Here is a 23746-nt window from a genome sequence, read left to right as displayed (position 1 = left end):
ATGTTCTACCCTAAGTCTTTCGTCATTAGTATTCACTTGTTTCTACATCTGCAGTCATAGAAACGTTCTGCAGCTGCATGCAGTCTTTTACCTTGATTAACCTTTATCACACCAAAGTATCCGTTTGGCACCCAATTGCCCATTGGTTACAGAGACAGGCAGCAGGGAGAAGGTAAAAAGAGCTCTTATCTACACTAATAAATATAAATAATAACTTCTTCAAAAATGAGGTTTTTCAATCATCTTTTAATTAGTCTTCTATAGATCTAATGTCAGTTCCTTTTATTGTTGAGAGAAAAATACTATCTTACACAATACAGAGGACACTTTTTATCTCAATGGTCACAAACAAGCTTTTTATGACGTCATGGTAACAAAAATGTACTTGATATTAGCAAATTGTCAGATACATGGGTCAAAATGAACTTTTAATCGAAAGCTTTGCACTTGAAATCACTGCGATAGAAAGCAGCAGGCATGTTACCTTGTAATGTCCTTATAATAATTGTAACAACGATTAATAATACCACATCATGTATCAATCTAAGACAGTGATAGTAAATGTTTGGCAGATTTTGAAGCAATTTACAATACAACATTTTTTTTGTTCCACTTTCTAACAATACATGTCCAGTTATCCTATCTGGGTCCATACTTAAACATTCTGCAAGATTTGTAGGAAGTACATGTAGTGCTAAAACATACCTAGTTAAATGACATATACGGACCGATTGTGCTATTCTACAGGTAAATAAACACCAATCATATGAATAGTATTGTTGAACTACTGAAAGAATGCCCATTAGTCATTACCCTTTTCCCTTTTTCATTGCCCCTATGAGATTTACACTGGCAGGTGTATCACGTTGTTTCTATGAGTAATCTAATCTGAGTCACTGTTCTCTGATGCTGACTTGGCACCCCCACTAGCTGAGCTCTCATTCCCAGAACTCTTAGCACCACCTGACTCTTTCCCAGAGCCCTCATTGCCTGACTCATTCCCACTGCCTGATTTTTCATTGCCTGATTCATTCCCACTGCCTGACCTCTCATTGGCTGATTCGTTTCCACTGCCTGACTTTTCATTGGCCGATTCATTCCCACTGCCTGACTTTTCATTGGCCGATTCGTTGTCGCTGCCAGAGCGAGACCGTCCTGACTCGTTTCCGCTGCCCGATTTCGCTGATCGATCAGATTTTTCGTTGTCAGAGCCGCCCCCACTTCCTGATTTCTCCGACACAGAGTTTTCGCTATCGGAGAGAACCCTCGCTCTCCCACGGACTCCTCCTGGCTTGCGTTCTCGAATACGCTGACTGCCGCTGTCGCTGGAACTACCGCTCTTGTTGGAAGCCTTGTCACTGTCCTTACCACTGAAATACACAATTGTAAACTTATGTCATCATCGTCATCAATTCAGGGTGTATATGAGGAGGAACCCCTCCCTTGACTGACTCCATGCTCGTTCTCATTTAAATGTACACATTTTGTAATCTCCGTTACCGATTGAAATAAGACGTTCCTGGCATTAGGATATGCCACATATAAAATGTCAAACTGTAGTTTTTATGACGACTTAAAATTTTTCTAGGTTTTAAAAACGGCAGTTGCGTACCTTACATGTGGCATATCTTAATGTCAGGAACATCTTACTTCTAACGGTAACGGAGATTACAAAATGTGTACATTCAAATGAGAACGAGCGTCCAGTCTTTTCTGAGTCTTGCAGTTCTTGGCAATGTAGGGTCCAGGTGTTTAACTTTTGTCATCAACAGCCTTTTAATAACCATAGGACCAATCTTGATTTACATATCTGTGACATTTATGTACGACAATTAAAATCACGACAGTTACGAGTTAGCGACTTGATTGTGTTCAACGTTTTTTCCCCAGTTACATCTCATGTACAGGTATTGTATGCATAGTACTGACTGTCCTGCAGGTTGTTTTAGTGACGATGAAGAAGAGTAATGGATATCACTTGAAATGTCCAGAAGTAATCTCCATATCTTAATGAGTTGAAGACGTTGAATTGTCTTTAAGATATTGTTTACCTGCTGATATCGTCATAGGGGGATTTTATACAGTCACGCCACCGCGGACGTTCGTTAATAATAGAATGTGTTCGAACGACGTTTCCCCGACCAGTGTCACAGAGCCTGGCGTCTCGCAGGTATTCATTTCCCCTGGGCGGCCTGGTACCTGCACACATGCCGTCAAATGTTTCTGCGTATCACTATACAATGTCGGTAGCTTTTCCCCGTTCTCACTTGTATAAGATACGAAGAAGAATGGCTTACTTCGTTCTTATCAGTCAGATTTTAATCGAACACCTTCCTCCTCCGGGTTCGGGGAATGTTGTTCGAGCATATTTGAAAGTGCGCGATGAAGTTGCAGTTTGTGTATAAAATCCACCTATGATGAAATAATTTTTTGCGTTTCGGCGCATGCGCGCCGGAACGCATTGTCCTGGCTTTTACCTTCAAGCAAGGGACCTTCAAGGAAGGAACCAGGGAAGCTTGGTTCAACACTGTGTCGCACACAATAAGACCTTATATGGCAATACGTTCTCAAATCCTTGTATAGCCGTTGCCTTATATGGCAAGAGAGCACGAAAATGCAGGCAGGCTAGATTTGCATGTGACACAGGACGGCGACCGCATGTAACTGCTACAACTGTTCGGAAATATCATTGCATTGTGGTTTCGGACTTTGATATCCTGAAAAATGACCATATTACATCTATTCCACAAGATTGCAGAAGAAAAAAAAAGGTTTCGTCAAGAAAACGACCAAAAATCGGCATAAATGATACCATATAGTGAGGTTATAGCATTACGTCCAGAGTGAATAGTTACGTACCGCAGCTTGGCCGATCTGGCAACGCGAAGCACTTCGGACCCAGAAGATCCGGGTTCGTCACCGTGCGTGGATTTTTTTTTTCTTTTTAGATATTGAATATCAAAAATATATATTGATATTATATTAATCTATCAATATCATATTTATGAATATCATTTTTTTTCATTAATAAATAAAGAAATATTTTATATTTGTTATTTTTAAATATTCATTTAATATATACAAGGCCTTTGTCTTATGAACAGGACTTCATAGATTCCAAACCCGGCATTCGAATTTTTCTGTTCTTTGCAATGGAAAATACCGTGCAGCGGCTCCTATGCGCGGTAAGATGATTCTTGCAAAACACTCGCCACTAAACTTCTATCCCCGATGTAAACAGAGGCTCTTGATGTTGTTTGCAAAACAGCGATTCTTTGTTACAGTAGCAAATGCTCCATTGTTCAGTATCGACTTCATTCAGACAACACGGACGTGGAAAGTGGCGCCCCTCGGCACAAAACTATGGGAATTTTCATGAATTTTAGCAAAATTACCCAGGAAAATAAGGAAGAAATGTTGTAAATGCGGAAACCAGAATAATACGGATGAGGTAGCTGTTGATTTGTTTGACATTTGGTAGTCATTTTAGATAGAACCTTAGCTGTTATGAACTTCTATTTCACTTAATTACCATAGTTCTGATGATTCAATGGTGCTTTTTCAAATTTTATGTTTTATTGCGTGCCATGTACATAATTACATTGATAGCTTTTATAATGAGCCTATTATACATTTTACAAATAAGTACAAGTTGTAGGCCAAGACCAGCTTTTTCAAAAGCACTTAAGTTAAGTGACGTAACTTCAAAATTGCTTTCCCCAATCTGCCTTTCTCTATTAAAACAGTACTCATTTCCCAAAATGACAATTTTTCTTATAGACTGAACAGCCCTTGAGTGACTTCCTCTGGCAGATTTTACTTCAAGTAAAGGGAAAAGACAATTCACACTTATAAACGTAGCCGAAACGCCAGCTTTTTTTAAAAGCTCTTGTTTCTGTTCAAATTAGTCTATTTGGCCCTTAGTAAAGCATACAGCTCATCTACATCAGACCATGTGCTGCTAAAATATTTTGCCCCCTCACCTCTCAGGCTCTGCAATCTTCAGTTTCTCATCATCTGAGCTGGAGTCACTGGAGGAAATGATGGCCTTGGACTTGACCTTGCTCAGCTGTTTGGCGGACAGCTGTGGCTCAATCGAGGTGACGCGGCGAGACTTCGGCTCCTTGGGTTTGCGTTTCCGCGGACGCTTTCCAGCCTGTCCATCTTCATCATCGCTGTCAGCAGCTTCGCGGGCTGGTTTTCTGTGGGATGATACACGCATTTCTTAATACTGAATCTGTTAGGACTTTTTAATGAATAGAATAGCAGATCTATGTGAGTCACAATTAAGATAACATCAGTTAAGTTTAAGTTCTTCCCGTAGAATATGGTGCATAGGGCGGCGCACATCTCCATTTCAATAGCCCTTGGGCCACACAACTTTGTGCAATCACTACAGCAGGGGGCAGGTCTACTGGTAGTGGTGTGTGTTCAACTACTATACTCTTTCCCAAATGCTGAGTGCTAAGCAGAGAAAGCAGTATGTATCAAGTCTTTGGTATGACCCAGCCGGCGATCAAACTCATTACTCTACTGACTAGACCATTGCACCAGTTACATTACCGTTTCTATCAATTTAAAAAAGATAACATCAGTACTGGGTAAAGTTTTGAGTGATTTTGAGAGTTTTCAATTTTCAATTAGATCTAACCTCTTTCTCTTCTTCTTATCTCCTTCCATCCGTTTCTTCTTCTTGGGCACGCCCTCTGCGCCCCCCTCCCCACCACTCATGCTGCTGCCGCTGCCGTCGTCGATGATGTCGTCAATCTCGCGCTTACGCTGAAAATACGAAACGGACACTTAATAAAAAAAACGTGGGGAGATTTTCTGTCAATAAGTCCGTATCCTTGCCTCCAAGCTTGTCTTAAACTAAAGCATATTTCCATGCCTATCAATGAAAAATTCATCCATTCATATACTTGTATAGATAAGAAATAGATGATTGCACCTGTGGTATGTATACTCATGTGTAAATCTAGCAAAAAAGGCATTGTCAGCCGTTGTACAGTACTATGCTATAACTAGCAATAATGCATTTCAAGCCTGCTTTCCTAATATCAGAGTGCATAGCCTCTGCCAGTGAGGGGCACGAGGGGTTAAGCTGTTGCCCAATGACAACCTTCTCTGCCAAGCTGTTATTCCTGCATACTCCATGCACACCCTCGGGTAGTGAAGCTACCAACTCACCCTTTGCGAGTTCTTTATGCTGGGGTCATGTATAAACTGGGGGATACAGGAGATGTGGACAGGGCACAGAAGAGAGAACACACACAGAAAGAAAAGAGATTGTGTTGAAACTATCGTATACAGACAGTGAGCGAATTCCTTCTTCTAAAGATGTACTGTAGATGCAGAAATGTTTGCGGTGGTTTTATGTTTGCGGTTTTCACGGTGAATTCTTTACCGCGAACTTAAAACCACCGTGAAAAGTCGTTCCATCATGTGACTGTAGTGCTAATATTGTTTCAAACGCGAACTCAAACCCACTGCGAACACTCCATTTTCTCCCTACCACAAAATTAAATCCCAGCGAACATTTCTGCATTTACAGTAATATTGCAATGATCATGAGCAAGGGAAATATCTGTTGATCGCAACTGTGCTTGAGGGTTTGCAGTGATTCACTTAGCACTGAAACAAAAACACTGACAAAAATACAGACAAAAACCATCACGCACCACCCCAATGTACATTTTGCAATGTAAATTGGTGTGAACCCCATGATTATTATTTCAAAACAAGCTTAGCAGAGCAACATGTTACTAGCCTACACACAAACAGAAATGTTAAAAAGTACAGAAAATATGTCAACTACCTTCATTGGGCAAGAAACATATCACCTTTCTTTGCTACTTGCTAAAAACTTGAGCAACAACTTAACCTAACTCTGGAACACTCCAAGAGCTTACCAGTCCGCCCTTTGACCTGGATTTCTTCTTGACAGGCATACCATCATCATCAACTGTCTCTGAGTAGTGCACTTTCTTTTGGGTTAGAGTCACACAAACAGTGGCACAAACACAACAAAACAGAAGAGAAGACACAGAACTTTAGCACAAAAACAAAGACAGAAAGAGACAAGATGTCAAAGGAAGAACAGAAAATAGGAAGAAGGAAAATGGTAATAAACAAAATAAACTTAGATGAAAAGAGTTACACAAGGACCAAACATTGGCACAAACACAATAAAAGACAGAAGAGAAGACAAAGAACTTTAGTGAGACGTACAAAGACAGTAAGAGACAAGATGTCAAAGGAAGAACAAAAAACAGAAAGAAAGAAAATGTAGTGCTGCCAGGTCTGTTGAACAATAAACCATTTTTGATTTATTTATTTATTGATTGAAGATCAACGCTATGTTCACTGTATTGGTAAAGTGCCACAGATATTGTACATTATACCAAACTCACCCTCCCTCCACCCCCCTTCTTCCTGGACTTGGGCTCATCCGGCAGTTCGTCCGGCAGCACCAGGAGGCTCTTGGTCTTGTCGAGGTACTGACGTCGCTTCTCCTGCAGTTCCCGTGCCTGTTGCTCGCGCTCCTCCGTCTTCTTGCGCTGCTCTTCCAGCTGCTTCTGCCGGAGGGCCTCCCGTTCCTGCTCCTGTCTCATCCGCACCTCGCGTTCCTCTTCGTCCTGGCGGCGGGCGCGCGCCACGTGGTACTGTGCCTGGCTCAGCAAATCAGAGCACTGCCTAGAGTGGGGATTATCATAAAGGACAGATTACTGTCCGTACACTATGCAAGAGAAAGGAGTTTCTTAGAAGCCTTAAAACTAGGAATGTAAATACACAATTCAAGCTCTGCACAAAGCAACATTGTTCTTACAGCCATCAGTAGGGTACTTTTCTCATGATGAATATACAGTAATTGACTGTTGACTGTTTCAAAATTTTATCCAGTTGCTTGAGTAAAATTTTTTTGCATATCTTATCATTACCTGGATGTCTAACCTTCATCAACGAATATACAGTAATTGCTTTTCATTTACCTGGCTTCAACCTCTGCCTGTTTCAGGTCAAACCTCATACGGTCCCCCTCTCGGCTCAGGTAGTTGAAATACCTGAGGAAGGCAAGAAACAAACATAAGGTGAGTGACTGAGGGTTGTTTTCTCCTAATAAAGGTATGTTATAAGGAAAGCTCAGAAATTTGTAACCTACTATTTGCTTGTATTGGAGGAGATTTCTACATTGTATATGAATATTATGATGTATGAATTTTACCTGCATAAGGACTGCTAGTAAACTACAGTACCCGTGTGCCAGATCCAGCTCCCTTACTACTACTTCTAGTACTACTGACTGCTAGTAAACTTCAGTACCTGTGGTGCCAGCTCCAGCTCCCTGACACTACTACTACTACTACTGACTGCTAGTAAACTTCAGTACCTGTGTGCCAGCTCCAGCTCCCTGACACTACTACTACTACTACTGACTGCTAGTAAACTTCAGTACCTGTGGTGCCAGCTCCAGCTCCCTGACACTACTACTACTACTACTACTACTGACTGCTAGTAAACTACAGTACCTGTGTGCCAGCTCCAGCTCCCTGACACTACTACTACTACTACTACTACTGACTGCTAGTAAACTACAGTACCTGTGTGCCAGCTCCAGTTCCCTGACACTACTACTACTACTACTGACTGCTAGTAAACTTCAGTACCTGTGTGCCAGCTCCAGCTCCCTGACACTACTACTACTACTACTGACTGCTAGTAAACTACAGTACCTGTGTGCCAGCTCCCTGACACTACTACTACTGACTGCTTGTAAACTTCAGTACCTGTGTGCCAGCTCCAGCTCCCTGACACTACTACTACTACTACTGACTGCTAGTAAACTACAGTACCTGTGTGCCAGATCCAGCTCCCTGACACTACTACTACTGACTGCTAGTAAACTACAGTACCTGTGTGCCAGCTCCAGTTCCCTGACACTACTACTACTACTACTGACTGCTAGTAAACTTCAGTACCTGTGTGCCAGCTCCAGCTCCCTGACACTACTACTACTACTACTGACTGCTAGTAAACTTCAGTACCTGTGTGCCAGCTCCAGCTCCCTGACACTACTACTACTACTACTACTACTGACTGCTAGTAAACTACAGTACCTGTGTGCCAGCTCCAGCTCCCTGACACTACTACTACTACTACTGACTGCTAGTAAACTTCAGTACCTGTGTGCCAGCTCCAGCTCCCTGACGGCCCCCAGGACAGTCTTCAGGTTGCTCTTCTCGTCCTTCAGTACCGACGTGGCCATCTTCTGCATCACCAGGGACATGTTGTATAGCAGGACTGTGTCGTGGGGCGACACGTGGCGCGCCTGGAGAGGAAACAATAACAGACGCATATCAATCATAGATATATGGTGGGACATACATCTGATCAAGTCAAGTCAAAGCTTTATTTCTACTATTCAGAGCTCTAGCCAGCTTGAATTTTTTTCCGTCATCCCAATTACCATCTATGGAAAGATCCCACAAAGAATAATTTTTCCCATCATCATGTACCAATTTCTGTCATTTATCTCAAATTTGGACATTTTTATATCTTTACACACCAATTTTTGTCCGTCAAGGTGGAAAGAATGGTCTTAAAATGTTTCTGTCATTTTTAGTGAAATACCATCAAATGAACAGGGCTCGAAATTCATTTTTAGAAATAGGTGCACTGGTGCACCTGACAAAAAAAAATTGATGTACAGAAAAAAATTTGGGTGCACCACACAAAATAAAGTTTAACGTCAGCAAAACAAAATTACCAAGTTTAACGCTCTTAAGAACTACAATCTGTAATTCTACAGCTAAATAGATACATCAAGTGGAATACAACGAAGGGTAATTTTAGCCATTGTGTCTAGGGATGCGTACCGGTTATAAAGGTCCGGTTATTACCTGAAAAAATGTTTCGGTTCAGGTCCAAAAAACCGAAACCCAGTTTTCCGTTTTTTTCGGTACTGGACCGGTAAAAAAATCTAGCACTCACATTATATCTTTTTCGTTCTAGACCATCTTAAACCTTCCGTAAATCGCAAAATTTGCGCTCGAAAAAGACGAAAACATTGCCATTCATGGCGGTCATATTATCTGCATGCTGAGGTACAACAAGCAATCTTTCCCGAAAACGATCTTTTCTCCGTGAAAATATCCCAGCACCACCACAAGACCGTGTATCAGGTCATGAAATATGTTGTGATTAGTAAAGAATATTCCTATCGTGGTAGATACACCGTTAGATTGTGCAAAACACGATCAAAATTGGCGTTCTCGACACCGATCGAGGCGCTAGGCGCCATATTTGTTTTGAATTAGCTGCTCTCGCGAGATTTGATATACACATGTAGGTTACATGCAAGGTCAGCTGACCTAGACAGCGAGACTTCGCGAGACTTCATGACCTTTCACCCACAGCCGGCGGGAACTGAAGTGAGAAGACGTGACGAACTGTTTTCGTTGACGCTTGGGCATATAAAGATGTCATCCCGCAGTATAAAACGGAAAGGGCAAAATCTGTCCGGGGCAGGAGAAGCTGGCTATTATTTTTCTGCCACAAATTGGATAAAGATGGCTTGATCACGGCAATCAGGGATATGTTTCTGCAGTGGGCCTCCCAAAAGGACTCTGATATCCTGTGATATCAGCGGTGCGGGACTTGCTGCTAATGAACTTCTAATGAATACCAGGTGCCTTGATCAGATGAAGGGCATGCTAGAATGTCAAAAGGCCGAGTTCAGAGAGAAATTCAAGTATATATTTTTTCAATTTTTTTTTTTTGCATGTGATTTTTTTTAATGTGATTTGTGTTGGACTCCAACTTGACAAAGTCTAATCTCATTGGTTTCCTTTAAAAAGTGATTTTGCACTGGAAAATATTTTTCCTTTCACAGTCTTGATCAGTCATTATTACTTATTTCGTTCATTTTTAAGACCTTTAATAATTCTACCTTATTCTGATAGAAGAAAGCAACAGACTTAGCATTGTGTTATACTCTCAGGTTAGTGTACAATAACATATCAGTCTTGGTCTATGACAAACAGCGTTACACTAGTATAAAAGTACATGTATGTGTATCACAGTGCAATGTAAGAACACTCCAAGTACTAGTAAATAGAAGTTTGGCAATTAGTCAGATATGCCATGGGTTCAGGTCGGACCTAATAGGTCCGGACCTGAACCTAAACTTTTAGGTTCAGGTCCAGACCTGAACCTGAAAATGGGTTTAGGTCCGCATCCCTAATTGTGTCTAAAAGTCAAGTAAGTCAAGTAAGTCAAGATACTTACATTTTAAGAGTATGTTCTGTATCCTAGTGTACAATAGTACCCTTACCTTATGGCCTACAAAAATATCTAGGTGCACCAGTGCACCCACAGTCAAAAATTAGGTGCACAGCTCCAATTTTGGGTGCACACAGGTGCACATGCACCTACTATTTCGAGGCCTGAATGAAGGAAGGCAGGGTGCAGGCTAGAGCCCTGCTACTATTTATGAAATTCTTAGTCGCCTTTATACCCAAAACTGAAATCATGATCATGATGATTTCTACTGAAAAGTCAACATTAAAAACCAATCATTATCGATATGTATTATATAAAGAGATGCTACAATATAGAGAGGAGTGCTATATGGAGTACATGATCTTCCTACAGTGGGAATTGAACCCATGTTGAGTTTACCTTGAGCAGGATTTGCCGACACTCCTTGTGCTTGCCCAGCTTGTAGTATGCCCGCGCCAGGTACAGCAGCACGTCTGTGTCCTGGCACTTATAGAACTTCTTCAGACAGTTCTCATACTGTGGAGGTCAAGACAGGTCATGAGTAGGTCAAAGGTCAGGTCAGGACTGGGTCAAAGTTCATGTAAGTAGGTCAGTAGTCATGACAAATTATTTTCTCAAAAGGTGAAAGTCATGTTAGTAATATATCTACCAGGACTACATACTGTAAATTCAGTCATTTTAGCAGAGCATTTATTTCGCGAGAGGTTTCCATGGTGTTTTACGTTTGGCGGTTGAAACAATTCTGTAATATAGCACTAATACAATGGAAACACATATTCACTGTGTTATGATTTTGTGAAAAATGTGAAAATAAAAAATAAAAAAATTCAAGATCTACAGTACTACTTTATACTGAGCTCTTAAAAAACGGCCACGGCCGAAGAGTATGTAAACTTTCGAGGTTAGATAAAGGTTGCAAAAAACAATACATAAAAAAAGAAGAGTCTCCTCACCATCTGAATTGCGCTGACATACTGGCGCTGCTCCACATAGATATGAGCCAGGTTCAGCCATACGTCTCGCATGTCTGCAGTCGCCTCACGGACCTGTGGGTGGTAAAACCGGATAGCCGTCGAATGATTTTGGGATCCCGATAATAGTCGAAGACATAGAAAAATCAATTGCTGTATCTAAAAGTCATATCAATCCAACTAAAACATCACAAAGACATACCTGTGCAAAGACATCTCTGGCTTCTCGGATACAGTTCTTCTGAGCCAGAACGGCACCTAAAATAAACACAATCACTCCATGTTACTTTCTAAAGTTTTATCAATGAGAAGCTGAAAAGCTTTTACAACAATATTGACAGTACAATCAGGGCTCTCCCCAGAAATTTTTTAGGGGAGTGGTGCTCCCATTTTTAACAGAGGGCGCGAAGCGCCCTTAAGTCGCGCGCAGCGCGACAAGGAGGGGGGGAGAGGTTTGGAGAGGGGGGGGATTCCCCCCCTTTCGAAATTAGAAGCTATTGCATTTGGGCCATCTTAATTGCAATTTGAGGCCTTCTCCTGGAACTTGAGCTGTAAATCTTACAGAAATAAGAGACAGAAAAGCTGTTGCATTTTGCCTTTATAAATTGCAATTGGAAGCTTTCTCCTGCAACTTAGGCTGTGAATGTTACAAACTAAAGATAGGATCAGAAGATCAAGCCCAAATTATTTAAATTATTATCAAAATTAGGTTATTTAAAAAAATTATTTAAAAAAAAATTTAAAAAAAAGTAATGACTATTCATACAATTATGTAATGAATTTGAAATAAGAAATTTATGCCAGTAGAACATTATTCATTGGTATAGAGCACATTCAATAAAAACCATTTTAAAAAAACTTAATAGGTTTTTCCTATTTATTTAGTAAAATGCCCCGCCAAACTTCGTCCAATTCTGCCTGGTTTGGAAGGGTATACCAGGAAAATTAACCGAATGTTGCCATCAGAAAATGCTTGGTTAATTTTTCAAAATCAATAATGTTACAATCACCCCAAAACTGCTCCAGTTATCGTCACAAAATGCGATCAATGCCGAAACTGTGTTAGGGGATTTCCCGCCATGTGATCACGTGATATCTTGCATAAACCAATCAGAGCACATGTTTTCATGATGCGGACCAATCAGCGCTTAGATTCATGCATATCAATGAGTAAACAAGATGGCCGCTGGATTGCCGCTAGCGAGGGTAATTTGAAGTGGTACCTTTGAAGTCAACCCCCGGCGTGAAATACGACTTGTCTAAGCTACCAAAGCAGAATTTTCACGGGAAAACAATGAAAGGAATAGATTCTCCGCCGAATACGACCACAAATGACGGCAAATCCGGGCAAATCACAACGTAGGGGCTGAAATGCTCGGCCGAAAATCATGTTTTCCTTCACGTATTTTTGCTGGCTTTCTCTGATTGAGTCTTGAAAAAACAGGTTTTTAATGAGATCAATGCATGTCAAAGGCACTGATATCCATCGCTTGCAAGCATAACAATGACAAGAAACAAAGGAGTGTGATTACCCAACGGTAGGTGGCGTCCCCACGCCCGTAAGTACAATACAAAGCCAAACTTGTGGTGACTGTGTTTCGATAATTATTTTCCGATTTCTCGGCAAAGTATGTAACTGTTATGTAGCGGTCGGGAGTTACTAGTCGGGAGTATCGACGCCGATCCAATTTTTCGCTATTTTTTATCTACAAAAATACAAAGAAAAGACCCTAAATTTGAAAATTTTGGGAGAGGCGCTGGGAATTTTGGGAGAGGCGCAGCGCCCTTGCACCATTGCGTAGGGAGAGCCCTGAGTCAATCATTTGTGGATCAGAGAATATGTTAGTCTTACCGATGCCATTGGCAGCATACAGGTTCTTAGGGTCATTCCTCAGGACTTGTTTGTACATGGCCAGGGCTCGGTCCTGGTGGCGCTTTTCCTGGGAAGGAATGTGAGCATCGGAGGTAATAAATAAGAGATTCCTAAGAAAAGATGCCAAATGCAACAATGTTGAATGCAATTGGTCATAGACAGTTGTCATCATTATTTTTGAAAATCTACAAAAAAAGATTACTACTCAAACCCTTCTACCATAACATTTCTTGACATTTTCTCAAGGTATTCCAACCCTGCACTTTTATAGCACAGATGAAACAGAACAACGTACACAACGTTGGCGTGGCGTCCTGGGTTCAAATCCAAAGGCACATTACACAACGTTCCTCACTCAGGTGAAAATGAGTACCTAGCTTTGGTTAGGGACGTCCTTCAAATAGGACGTTATATGGAGGGCCTGTGCTTGAGTGGATCAAACCTTACAGTCTGGTCCGGATTGACATCTTGAAAGGGTGACAGTCACCTGTTATGTCAATCCTTCCACAAATGTGGTAAATCTCAATAGATAGACAACATAAGAAATGTTTTGTTAGATCCTTACCTTTTCCTTGTCCCTCTGTGGCTGATGGAGCGTCTGTAGCCACACATTACCCAGGGCCAACATGGAGTAGGCATCGCTGGCCGTGTCTGTGTGCTTCAGGATCCGCTCAAACTTCTTCTGCCCTGGGCCCCACTCCTGTTTAGCCAAGTGGAGGTTACCAATCAGGGACCAGGCATCGGGGTGGTCCTGTAAGTATGGAGAAATAAGGCTAGGATCAGAATATGGTACAGGGACCAGGCACTAGGGTGTTCAGCAAGTAAGCAGAAATAAGACTATCTGGGATTCATCTGAAGAGGGGAACAAGGGCGCTGTGCCCCATGCCCTGACCATGCACCCCCTTACCCTGAGGAGCAGATTCTCTGACAAGCATAAAATTCTGATTGACAAGGGATACTACCAGGTCATGTGTGGCCAGTCTTCAACTGTGAGCTGTCTGACAGCCAAAGATTGCCCTATTTTAACTTAAAAGTCTCTAAAACTCCACACTGTGGAAGGGGGACCCCCCCCCCAACCACCCCACTTGCTTGCTCTGCTCCCTCGCAATGCTCCCCCTTGCAATTTTTTTCTAGAAAAACCCCTGAGACTATGATCAGAATATGTCAAAGTATGGGACAACCAATCAAGAACCAGGCAAGTAGAAGGTTCTGAAAGTACAGAGAGGGAGGACTTTCATCAGAATAGGGTAAGTACGACTGATTAGCTGTCAGAAATAAGGAATTACAGCCCTAATAGTAAAAGAACTAGTGAACATGAAACATAAATCATGAAAAACATTGCCAAAGATAAACCCCACTAACCTGATTGATTTGGAGGGCTTCCTTGAACCAATCCGAAGCCTCGTAGATCTGCCCCCTGTCCCTGGCCATGCAGCCCAGGCGGAGGTAACAGTCCACGTAGTTGGGATGTTCCCTCAGCACCTCCTTGTACAGCTTCTCCGCGTCCTGGTACATGCACAGCGCCTCGAACAGGCGCGCCAGGTTGTAGGACGTGGTGACGGAGATGGCGCTGTAGTACGTCTCGTCGTGTTTCGCCTCCTGTTTGGAGCGGTCCAGCGAGGCCACGTAATACTTCTGCAAAACGAGAGAAACGTCTTTGGAAAATATTGGAGAAATCAGCTCCTGTGTTACTGTGATTCTTGAAACCTTCCTGGTGGTTTTAGATTGCGCCTCTTTGCTGCAAATTCATGACACCATGTTATATGTTTCTGAACATACTTTCAAATCACTACAAAAACTTCTTTTTCTCCAGGCACAAAATAAAACCTACCAAAGTAAATGAAAGACTACGAAAAGAAATTAATTAGCAGTGGCTGTAATCTCTTTTGATACTAGTTGCTCTTTAAATTTAAAGCAGGATGTTTTCGTACATTGACTTTTGTGTGAGCAAAGATTAACCTCTACAAAATATTTCTCGACTTGATGGTACAGTAGAAAACTAAATTTGTTCCTCCAGTTATCTAAACATACATCTGGATGTGCTAGAATACATCGCATTTACAGTAAGTGCTATTCTTCCGACCTTTGCCTCCTGTAAGTTTCCCAGTCTGAAGTGCAGGGCTCCAACGTTGTTCAGGATCTCTGGTGGCACATCAGCCTGCACCTTCTCCTTCAGGATACGGGTGGCAGTGCCATAGGCTTGAAGAGCCCCCTGTCAACAGAAACAAGAACTGCAGTCTTGAAGAATATCACAGCACATAGTCTTTTCAAGCAAATGCTGGCAAATTGGGAGGGAACAAAAACATGTCTTGGCTTGAAAATTTCAAGAATGATAATCTACATAGTCGGGTCTCTTACCTGAATATCAGACTGCTCCAATATTTGTGCCAGCTCGATCCAGGCTTCCACGTCATCAGGAAACTGTTCTGTCACTTTCTTCAGGTGTTGCTGTGGGAGAACAAGGAAAGTTCTGCTGTTAATATGTAAGTTTCTACATAAATGTACAGTGGTACCCAAAAAGATGCACAGTTTACTTACATCTGATATTATTTCACTTTAAAAGAGCCTTGGAAATAGTCACTTATGAACCTTGCTCTTTAGCCACATCAATTGTATTCCTTATGATTCAAACCGTGGTGTTCTAAGTCAGAGCATAGATGACTAAAAAGTCATGATATGTACATGTAACTAAATAGTAATTATAAGTTTGTACCTTGGCAATGTCCCTCTTTTCTTGGTCAGAAGACTGTGCATACAGGGAGCCCAGGATCTTCATGGTCTCATAGTTGTTGGGGAAGTGTTTCAGAACCTTCTCAAAGCACTGGGCTGCCTAAAGAGCAATCAAAGACAAACACATTTTATTGAAGTGGAAATGATTCTATACTACAAAACTGGATAATAAAGCCAGATGAATATTCAAAAGCAGGGCTCAATATTCAGTATTTCTAAAAATCTAGGTGCACATAAAGAATTTGGGGTGCACAACATAGAATTACTGTAAGTAGAATGTCAGCAAAACATGTTTACAAACCCTATTGCCTTTCTTAAGAACTTGAAATTCAGTCTGATAAGAACTTTAACTTCAAATTCTTAAACATGAAATACATCAAACAAAATACAACAAAGGGTATGTTGCCTTTTCTGATACTTAAATTTCAAGAATATTCTGTATTCTAGTCAATAGTACCTTTACCACATAGCCTAGAAAAATATCTAGGTGCACTGGTACACCCACAGTCAAATATTAGGTGTGCAGCTCAAATTCGGGGCCACAAAAGTTTACATACACCCAGTATTACAATCCTTGACAAGACAATGACCACTCACATTTTCGTTGTCTCCTCTGTAGATGTACATCTGTCCCAGTCCAAACTGTGGCAGGACAAACTGTATGGAGGCAAACTGTGTAGCCTGGTAGTAGTACTGGAACGCCTGGTCATAGTCTCCCTGAAAGGTATAAACAACATTCAGGACAACCTTAGGATAGTGTCTGATCTAGTACACAATACAAATAGACCATGGTTTGGGACCTTTGCATGTAGTTGCTTAAAGGTGCCCTAAGCGATTTCAGGGGGTAAAACTTGAAATATTCTGGGGAAAACAATTCTGTTTGGTGAGGTTGAAATTTACATTTACTTCCCTATATTAGCACATCCGCATCATTATTTCATACTTTGGGCATTCAAAAATAGTACAGAAGCAAGCCACAAAAAGAGTATTTTATTTATTGGGTCCCCCCAAAAATCAGCCCAGAATCCAGCCGTAACCGTTTTCTGTCGACAATCTTCGGTAACTTCCGGCCGTGTGATGTCAAAATGCCCAAGCACATTGAGCCATGACCACGTGATTAATTCTTCGGAAGCGTTTGGGACTTATCGGTCAGAATCGTGCATGTTCGGAAGATTTGAAATGATGGCTGGCCTCCAAGTGCTCAGATTTTCAATGAGTTCCCACCACACAACGACATCACATTTTTGCTCCATGATGGTCGATATACAATGGGATAGTGTTATCTAAACTTACTATGGATAGAAATCAGAAAAAAAATTGATTTTGAATATATGACTTTCAGCGCCCTAATATTGCTTAGGTTGCCTTTAAAATGGCCTCATATACTTTTAGTAAAGAACATACTCTAGTTACATAGTGGTTTAAGTTCAGGGCTCAAAATACTGGGTGCATGTGCATTTTTGTGCACCCAAAATTGGAGCTGTGCACCTAACTTTTAACAGCAGGTGCACTGGGACACCTAGGTATTTTTAAAGGCTATGAAATTGCACACTAGTAAATAGAATCAGAAAAAGCAATACAACCTTGAAGTTGGTTAAAGAATTGCAAATTGAAGTATCCGAGAGAGGTACTAAAATTTTGCTGACATTCTACTTTATGTTGTGCACTCAAAATTTGTTCTGTGCACCTAACTTTTTAGGTTAGGTGCACTCTCAAAAGTGAATTTCAAGCCCTGAAGTTACTACATATCTTCAAAAGCTTATCTGGCACTATTGTAACTGTTTGTTTTTCATCTAAGTTCCTTACCTGTACATGGAAGGACCTGGCCAGCTGGTAACAGGACTCAGCCTGGATGGCCTCCACCTCTGTCCCATGGAAGGCATGCAGGGCCAGGTGCTGCACCTTGTTGTAGTCCTGCATTTAAACATACACAAAAAAACATTCAAAAATTTACTTAAAAAAAAAGTGTTCTTATGTGCACATAATAAAGGTAACCTGCAGCTGGGTACCATCCTCCGTAGTAACCGCTGTTTAGCAAGCGAAAAGATTGAGCCAGCAGTTACTTCGTAAGATGGTACCCAGTAGAGCTGTGTGCTGGTACACTGTACCGATACAGTACCGGGTACAATCAATTAGGTACAGGTCCAAAATACCTGACCTTGCTGTATCGGTACTGGACCTGACTCAGGGGATGGCCACTTTGACAGATAGAATTACTAGGAAATTACCGTGGCAGTGCTCTAAAGCCACTCTAAAGCACAGAAAACACATTTGCATGGCTAGAGTCAAATTTTCATCTGTGTTTTCATAAGAATAATACCCAGCACAATCAAATATTATGTTTTTACCAGTTCAAACATGCTTTTGTCCTTATTGAAAATCTAGCATTTTCCGAACATGTAGTTTAGGTACAGGTTCAGGTCCGGACTTGTACCTGAACCCGTGTACCCGTACCTGTACCTGTACCTAAAATTTGTGAAGGTACACAGCTCTAGTACCCAGGCTATAATGAAGGGCTCCTTTCTGTGGCATTCTGAAAAGTGTTAGAACTCAGAACTGAGAATAAGCATGCAGATATGTTTTCTCCAGAAAAATGGCAACATAACTTCAGTGCATTCAGATGACTGCAATCTTTGTACATTCTTTATAGAATCTGTACTGTCATTATGCATGTTGCTTCAATATCTTAGTGTCTGTTTACATACTGAATAAAAAGAGGAATGTGAGTCATTCAGACTGACCTTTTTAAAGAAGAAGTGGTTGGCGAGGTGGTTGAGTACCATGGGGTTTGTGGAGTCTATGGTGTAGGCCTTGGACAGGTGCTGGACACCTCGTTTGATGGATTCCTTATCCTGTGTAAAAAAAATACATTCATTTGTAAAAACAGCACTAAATAGAATTTGTTTGGCAAAGTTTACGAAATAAATTGTTCCTGTCTGGATCTTATGTTCAAGCTAACAAAGAAGCCCTGAACTGGCTGTAGTACTGACAACAGCACCACAAGATACTGTAATTGTAAATGCAGAAATGTTTTATGTTCGAGGTTTTTGCAGTGAATTCTTTACCACCGCAAAAAGTGTGTCCATTATGGGACTGAAGCCCTACTATTGTTTCAAACGTGAACTTAAAACAACTGTGAACACTCCATTTTCTTTTTACTGCAAAATCAAATCCCCAAGAACTTAAATGCATCTACAGACAGTGTAATGATGATGTTTTTGTATATGAGGAGTTGATAAAAGGAATACTTACCTCTTTGCTGTTCAGTTCTAAGATAGCCAGGCCCACCAGAGCTCCTACACACTTGGGGTTCAGCTCCAGGGCTCTCTGGAAGGCAAGCCTGTGAAAACATGACGTGATTGACATTTGTCAGGTTTGTTTTGCATTGCAAATATTGATAAAGGAATGCATTACTCTCCAACAGCAATACTACACGAGCACATCTTTGAAATGAATTACTAATCCAGTATTTCACTAGTCTTTTCTCACAATATGGCTAACCTAAAATAGTAAAAAGATGTTTGAAGATAGAAATGTGTGTGTACCTTGCTTTATCTGCTTTGCTGAGTTTCATGAAGCAATGTCCCATACCCAGTCTCACTTCAGCTGTGGGACAAAGAAATATTCAATATTGGTCATTAACTTACTGTACAGTAACACCTCCTGGCCATTTTGATGAAAACTGCAGCATATGTGAACAACAACAGTGGATGAACATAACAACACAACATTACTATCTGCATGGATAGCACTTATAAAATATAATATTGTGGAGTCAGACTTACCTGGACAGTTGGGATTTGTTCTTAAGGCCTTCTTGTAGTAAGCCAGGGCTCCTCTGTAGTCCTTCTTGTTAAAGGAAATACAGGCCTTCCCTATTAGAGAATAAACAAGTTTAAACTTCATATCGAACATAATACAAGACTTCATGACAAGAATATAAAATCAGCATAGGTAAAACTGACATATGTATCTGTATCTATATAGCTGGTATAACCGCCCTTCGGCGTAAAACACACCAGCTTTGCAGGCACGCGGCGCGGCAGCAGCTGGTTATATTACAGCGAACAACCTGTCACGTCTAACCTTCGCACATCAAAATGCATGCAGTGTTGAAAGTTTAAACACTGCATGCATTTTGCTGTGCACAGGTTAGATGTGACAGGTTGTTTGCTGTAATATAACCAGCTGCTTCCGCGCCGCGTGCCTGCAAAGCTGGTGTGTTTTAAAGCTATAAAATGAGGATGTTTCTACAGTACTTGACGGTAACGAGCTCCACTCTATAGAAACCTACCCAACAGTGCAGGGATGTTGTTAGGAGACTGGTTCAGTACAAAGTTGAACTGTGCGTCGGCCTGGTCCATCTTGTCTCCCTCCAGCAGACAGAAACAGGCGCGGCCCAGGAGATGGTTCTATGGGAAGGAAAAAAAGGACTGCTTACAACTGTTTTTTATCAGTGTAGTAACTCTAAGATGAGTTTTTTGTGTGTAAATACAGTCAAAACTGCCCAAGAGGACCACTCAGGGGTCTGATAAAATCTAGTCTATGTGGACAGGTGGTCACTATAAAATCTGGTCTATGTGGACAGGTGGTCACTACACTATAGTCTATAGACAAGATTCTTATTGTTTGTGTCCATGGGAAAAGTTATCTAAGGGACCACCGAAAACTGGTCGCATTGGCAGGGTTGATTCGACAAAAAAATCGAATTGAATTGAGGTGGTCCTTATGTAGAGGCGGTCACTTATAATAGGTTTAACTATAAGTGCCATCATTATTTTTCTTTTAACATTGCGACGGTAAAATCTCTTATGAGATATTTTACAGACAAGTCAATCAAAATTTACACCCTTACAATAGGGTGGTCAGTATCAATCATATCAATGCCAATCTCTTTCATGCAAAAGTGACAAGAAGTTGTGACCTCTGACCTGGTCGTACATGATGATTTTGTCGGCCATGGTGTACAGGAGCGTTGCCTGTGTGAACAGCTCCTTCTTGCGGTCCTTGTTCTTCTCCTTCCGTGCCTGCTGGACGTAGTACGCGGCCAGGGTGTCCAGGGACTTCATCTGGTCGATCTCGTGGTTACGGTAGTCATGGTTGGCGTCTGTCCGCGCTGCCTCCAGAATCTTGACAAAGTCTTGAGCCTTACCCTGTTTGTAATACTCCAGCTACAAGAGACATGAACAGATATAAATTGATATTACATTAACATCTAACATGTTTTTATGTTATTTATATATAACTTAATCATTCGTATTCAAAGCATTTTAAAAAATCATTGCCAGAAATAAAAACAAATCAAGTAAACAAAGCAGAAAGTGGCATAAATTACTAAATTTTTGTCAATGCACTTTACAATTACATTCCTATATCATTTTCCTTGTTCATAAGATAGGTACGTCTGTTTTTTTTCTGGATGTTTTGTTTATTGGAATAAAGAAAAAACCCTGCTCTATCCTTTCCATACTGTCAATTCAAAAAGCTTAGGAATCATTGTGAATGTCCAAATGAGTCTTTTTAGAGTATCAAATGTGTGAAATTTGCTATAATCATAAAGCACATCTTGGAACCTTAAATTTGTATACATGTATGCATCAATTCGATAACGCACTCGTTTGGGTTTATATCAAAGAGAGCGTAGCACATACAGATGACCATGATATATACAGACCACAAAGCACATGTACAGTTTATGTGCATACATAAAGCCAGTGTGTTCCACAGTAAGGATGATCCTCTATCAAGACTAAGCTCATTTTGTGTGTATTTTTTTATTATTTTTTATTATTTTTTTTTATATATTTTTTTTTATTCAAACTTTATTAACATTTGCATAACATTACATTCACATAACAATCACATAACATTCTAATACATAAAAGTAATTGCGATCAGGCAGTATCGCCTTACGGGGCTATTTCTGTACTATTATTTACCCTGTTCTTAAAAAGTGCAAAGTTTGGTTTTATGTTTTTTACATAACATAGGTATATACAGTATTTTGCCAAGAGAATATAATATAAAAGTGTGGCACTGGACGTACGACGGTAGCATACACCATATACAATCAAATTCTCGTCTAGCTCTATATCTTTCTTTTCATAGCTCCTCCACCAAAGACAGAATTGCTTCCAGAACATTTTAACCTCTTTACAATACACAAAAATATGTACTATAGTATGTTTTTCCTTACAATTATTACATCGGTCGGTTTTTACTACATTTGTTTTTTTTTATCCAGCTGTTTGTAGGTAGGAAATGGTGGATTATCTTGTACTGAAAATATTGTAAATTGGTTTCTTTAGTGACAATAAAGGCGGTAGTATAAACTTTCTCGATGTTGTCTTTACCAATTTTACGTATGATTTCGTTTTCTCTAGTGGGTGGTATAACTTGTTTTTCTATAAGGGTATCGTATATCTGTTTACATGTTGTTGTGAGGGGATGGATTCTCTCCGTGTATTCAATGATATTTTTAGAGGCGCACTTTTTCCCATTGTTTTTAATATTATCTTTCCAATTTTTTGGTATTGCCGCTTTTATAGAATTGAATATAAAAGCGGGGTTTACATCAAAGAGAGCGTAGCACATACAGATGACCATGATATATACAGACCACAAAGCACATGTACAGTTTATGTGCATACATAAAGCCAGTGTGTTCCACAGTAAGGATGATCCTCTATCAAGACTAAGCTCATTTTGTGTGTATACGTACGGCCAGGGTGATCCAAACAGTGAGGACCACATTCTCCTGACGTAGGATATTCAACACCTCCTCTCCGTCAGGCAGCTGGTCAAGGTCAAGTTCTATCACCTGGAACAGGTACAAACATACAAGTTCATCAAGTTTATTGAGAATTGTTATGAAATAAACTTTGTGTTTAAACATAAAAGTTCATCAGGCCTGTTCAGACTTTGCAAGAGTTAGATACTGCAGATCTGACTTGAAATGTTCGCAGTTGTACAATTTTCACAAATTTTCCTGCGACCTCTCCACCGTGACATTATGGCTCCGTGAATATGCATTTACAAGTTCCATTGCTACTGTACTACAGAATAATTACTTCAACGGCAAACTTAAAACACTGTGCGAAAACTTCCTTTCCCCTTCTATGGCAAAATTGAATATATTAATTTACGATAGTTAATACACACAAATTATAATACATTATATACTCTACATGTACATTAAACATGAAAACATCATGTAATTCATATGCACCAAGAAAATTATACTCCGATACACATGGTAAACAAAGAATTTATTAGTCAGCGAACCTAACATGAAATCCATTAGAATAATGATCAGTTTTCTTCATTTCATTAGCAAATAGCATGATCTGATAAAAATTTCTATATTTTGTTGTTGGACAGATTCTTATGTATCAACACAGGCTCTGAGTCTGAGTCTTTCAAAAGCAGCAGGTAAACTAAATATCATGTAAACAGAGCTTTGACTTCATCCAGAGGCAAAAGAATAAGTGCTCATGAATGCTTACTCCTTCATCAAACAAACGCATTAACAGTCAGAGCTTTGATTATTGTGTAAGTGTAAGTTCTTAGATCTCACTAAAGTTCAGAAGAAGAAAGAAACACAGGAAAAGAGAGAGACTGCAACATGAGGGCGCGACGGAACACCAAACAACGAACGAAACAACTCAAACTGAGATCCGCTAGCTATACAAATCTTAGTGCAAAGATATCATCAGATGTTTATACTGAACTGTGGCGTAAAATATTCGCTAAAAAGTATGAAATATTGCACAAACCTCGTCTGTATCCCGCAAGGGGATTTCGACGGATCCGGCAGCCACGAGCGCCGCCATCTTGCCTTGATCAATAATTAATAAACCTCGCAAGATCTCGCGAGAACACCCGATGGCACGAC

The 23746-nt window shown here is 40.5% G+C and overlaps 1 protein-coding gene across 3 annotated transcripts; it reads right to left on the bottom strand.

Annotated features, from left to right (window-relative positions):
• Positions 1-226: 226 nt before the first annotated feature.
• Positions 227-23711, bottom strand: LOC136430058 (RNA polymerase-associated protein CTR9 homolog). Of its 3 annotated transcripts, XM_066420330.1 has the most exons (27): positions 23628-23711; positions 22574-22672; positions 20784-21023; positions 20147-20264; positions 19638-19727; positions 19398-19458; positions 19105-19192; positions 18594-18704; positions 17659-17766; positions 16450-16569; positions 15836-15952; positions 15481-15570; positions 15206-15334; positions 14485-14757; positions 13688-13873; positions 13102-13189; positions 11452-11507; positions 11232-11324; positions 10678-10794; positions 8181-8326; positions 6990-7061; positions 6411-6693; positions 5910-5984; positions 5188-5223; positions 4652-4779; positions 3984-4202; positions 227-1370 (listed from the first exon to the last, which is right to left on the bottom strand). In XM_066420330.1, exons 1-27 carry the CDS (start codon positions 23682-23684, stop codon positions 884-886), a joined length of 3687 nt encoding a protein of 1228 aa, XP_066276427.1. In that variant the 5' UTR covers positions 23685-23711; the 3' UTR covers positions 227-883. The 3 variants fall into 3 exon arrangements, with proteins under 3 accessions (XP_066276427.1, XP_066276428.1, XP_066276429.1); XM_066420331.1 differs by lacking the exon at positions 5910-5984; XM_066420332.1 differs by lacking the exons at positions 5188-5223; positions 5910-5984.
• Positions 23712-23746: the final 35 nt, after the last annotated feature.

This window comes from Branchiostoma lanceolatum, chromosome 3 (genome assembly GCF_035083965.1).
Source record: "Branchiostoma lanceolatum isolate klBraLanc5 chromosome 3, klBraLanc5.hap2, whole genome shotgun sequence".
Lineage (NCBI taxonomy): Eukaryota > Metazoa > Chordata > Leptocardii > Amphioxiformes > Branchiostomatidae > Branchiostoma > Branchiostoma lanceolatum.
Note: the sequence above shows the minus strand (reverse complement) of the source record. Positions and strands in the feature narration are given on the sequence as shown.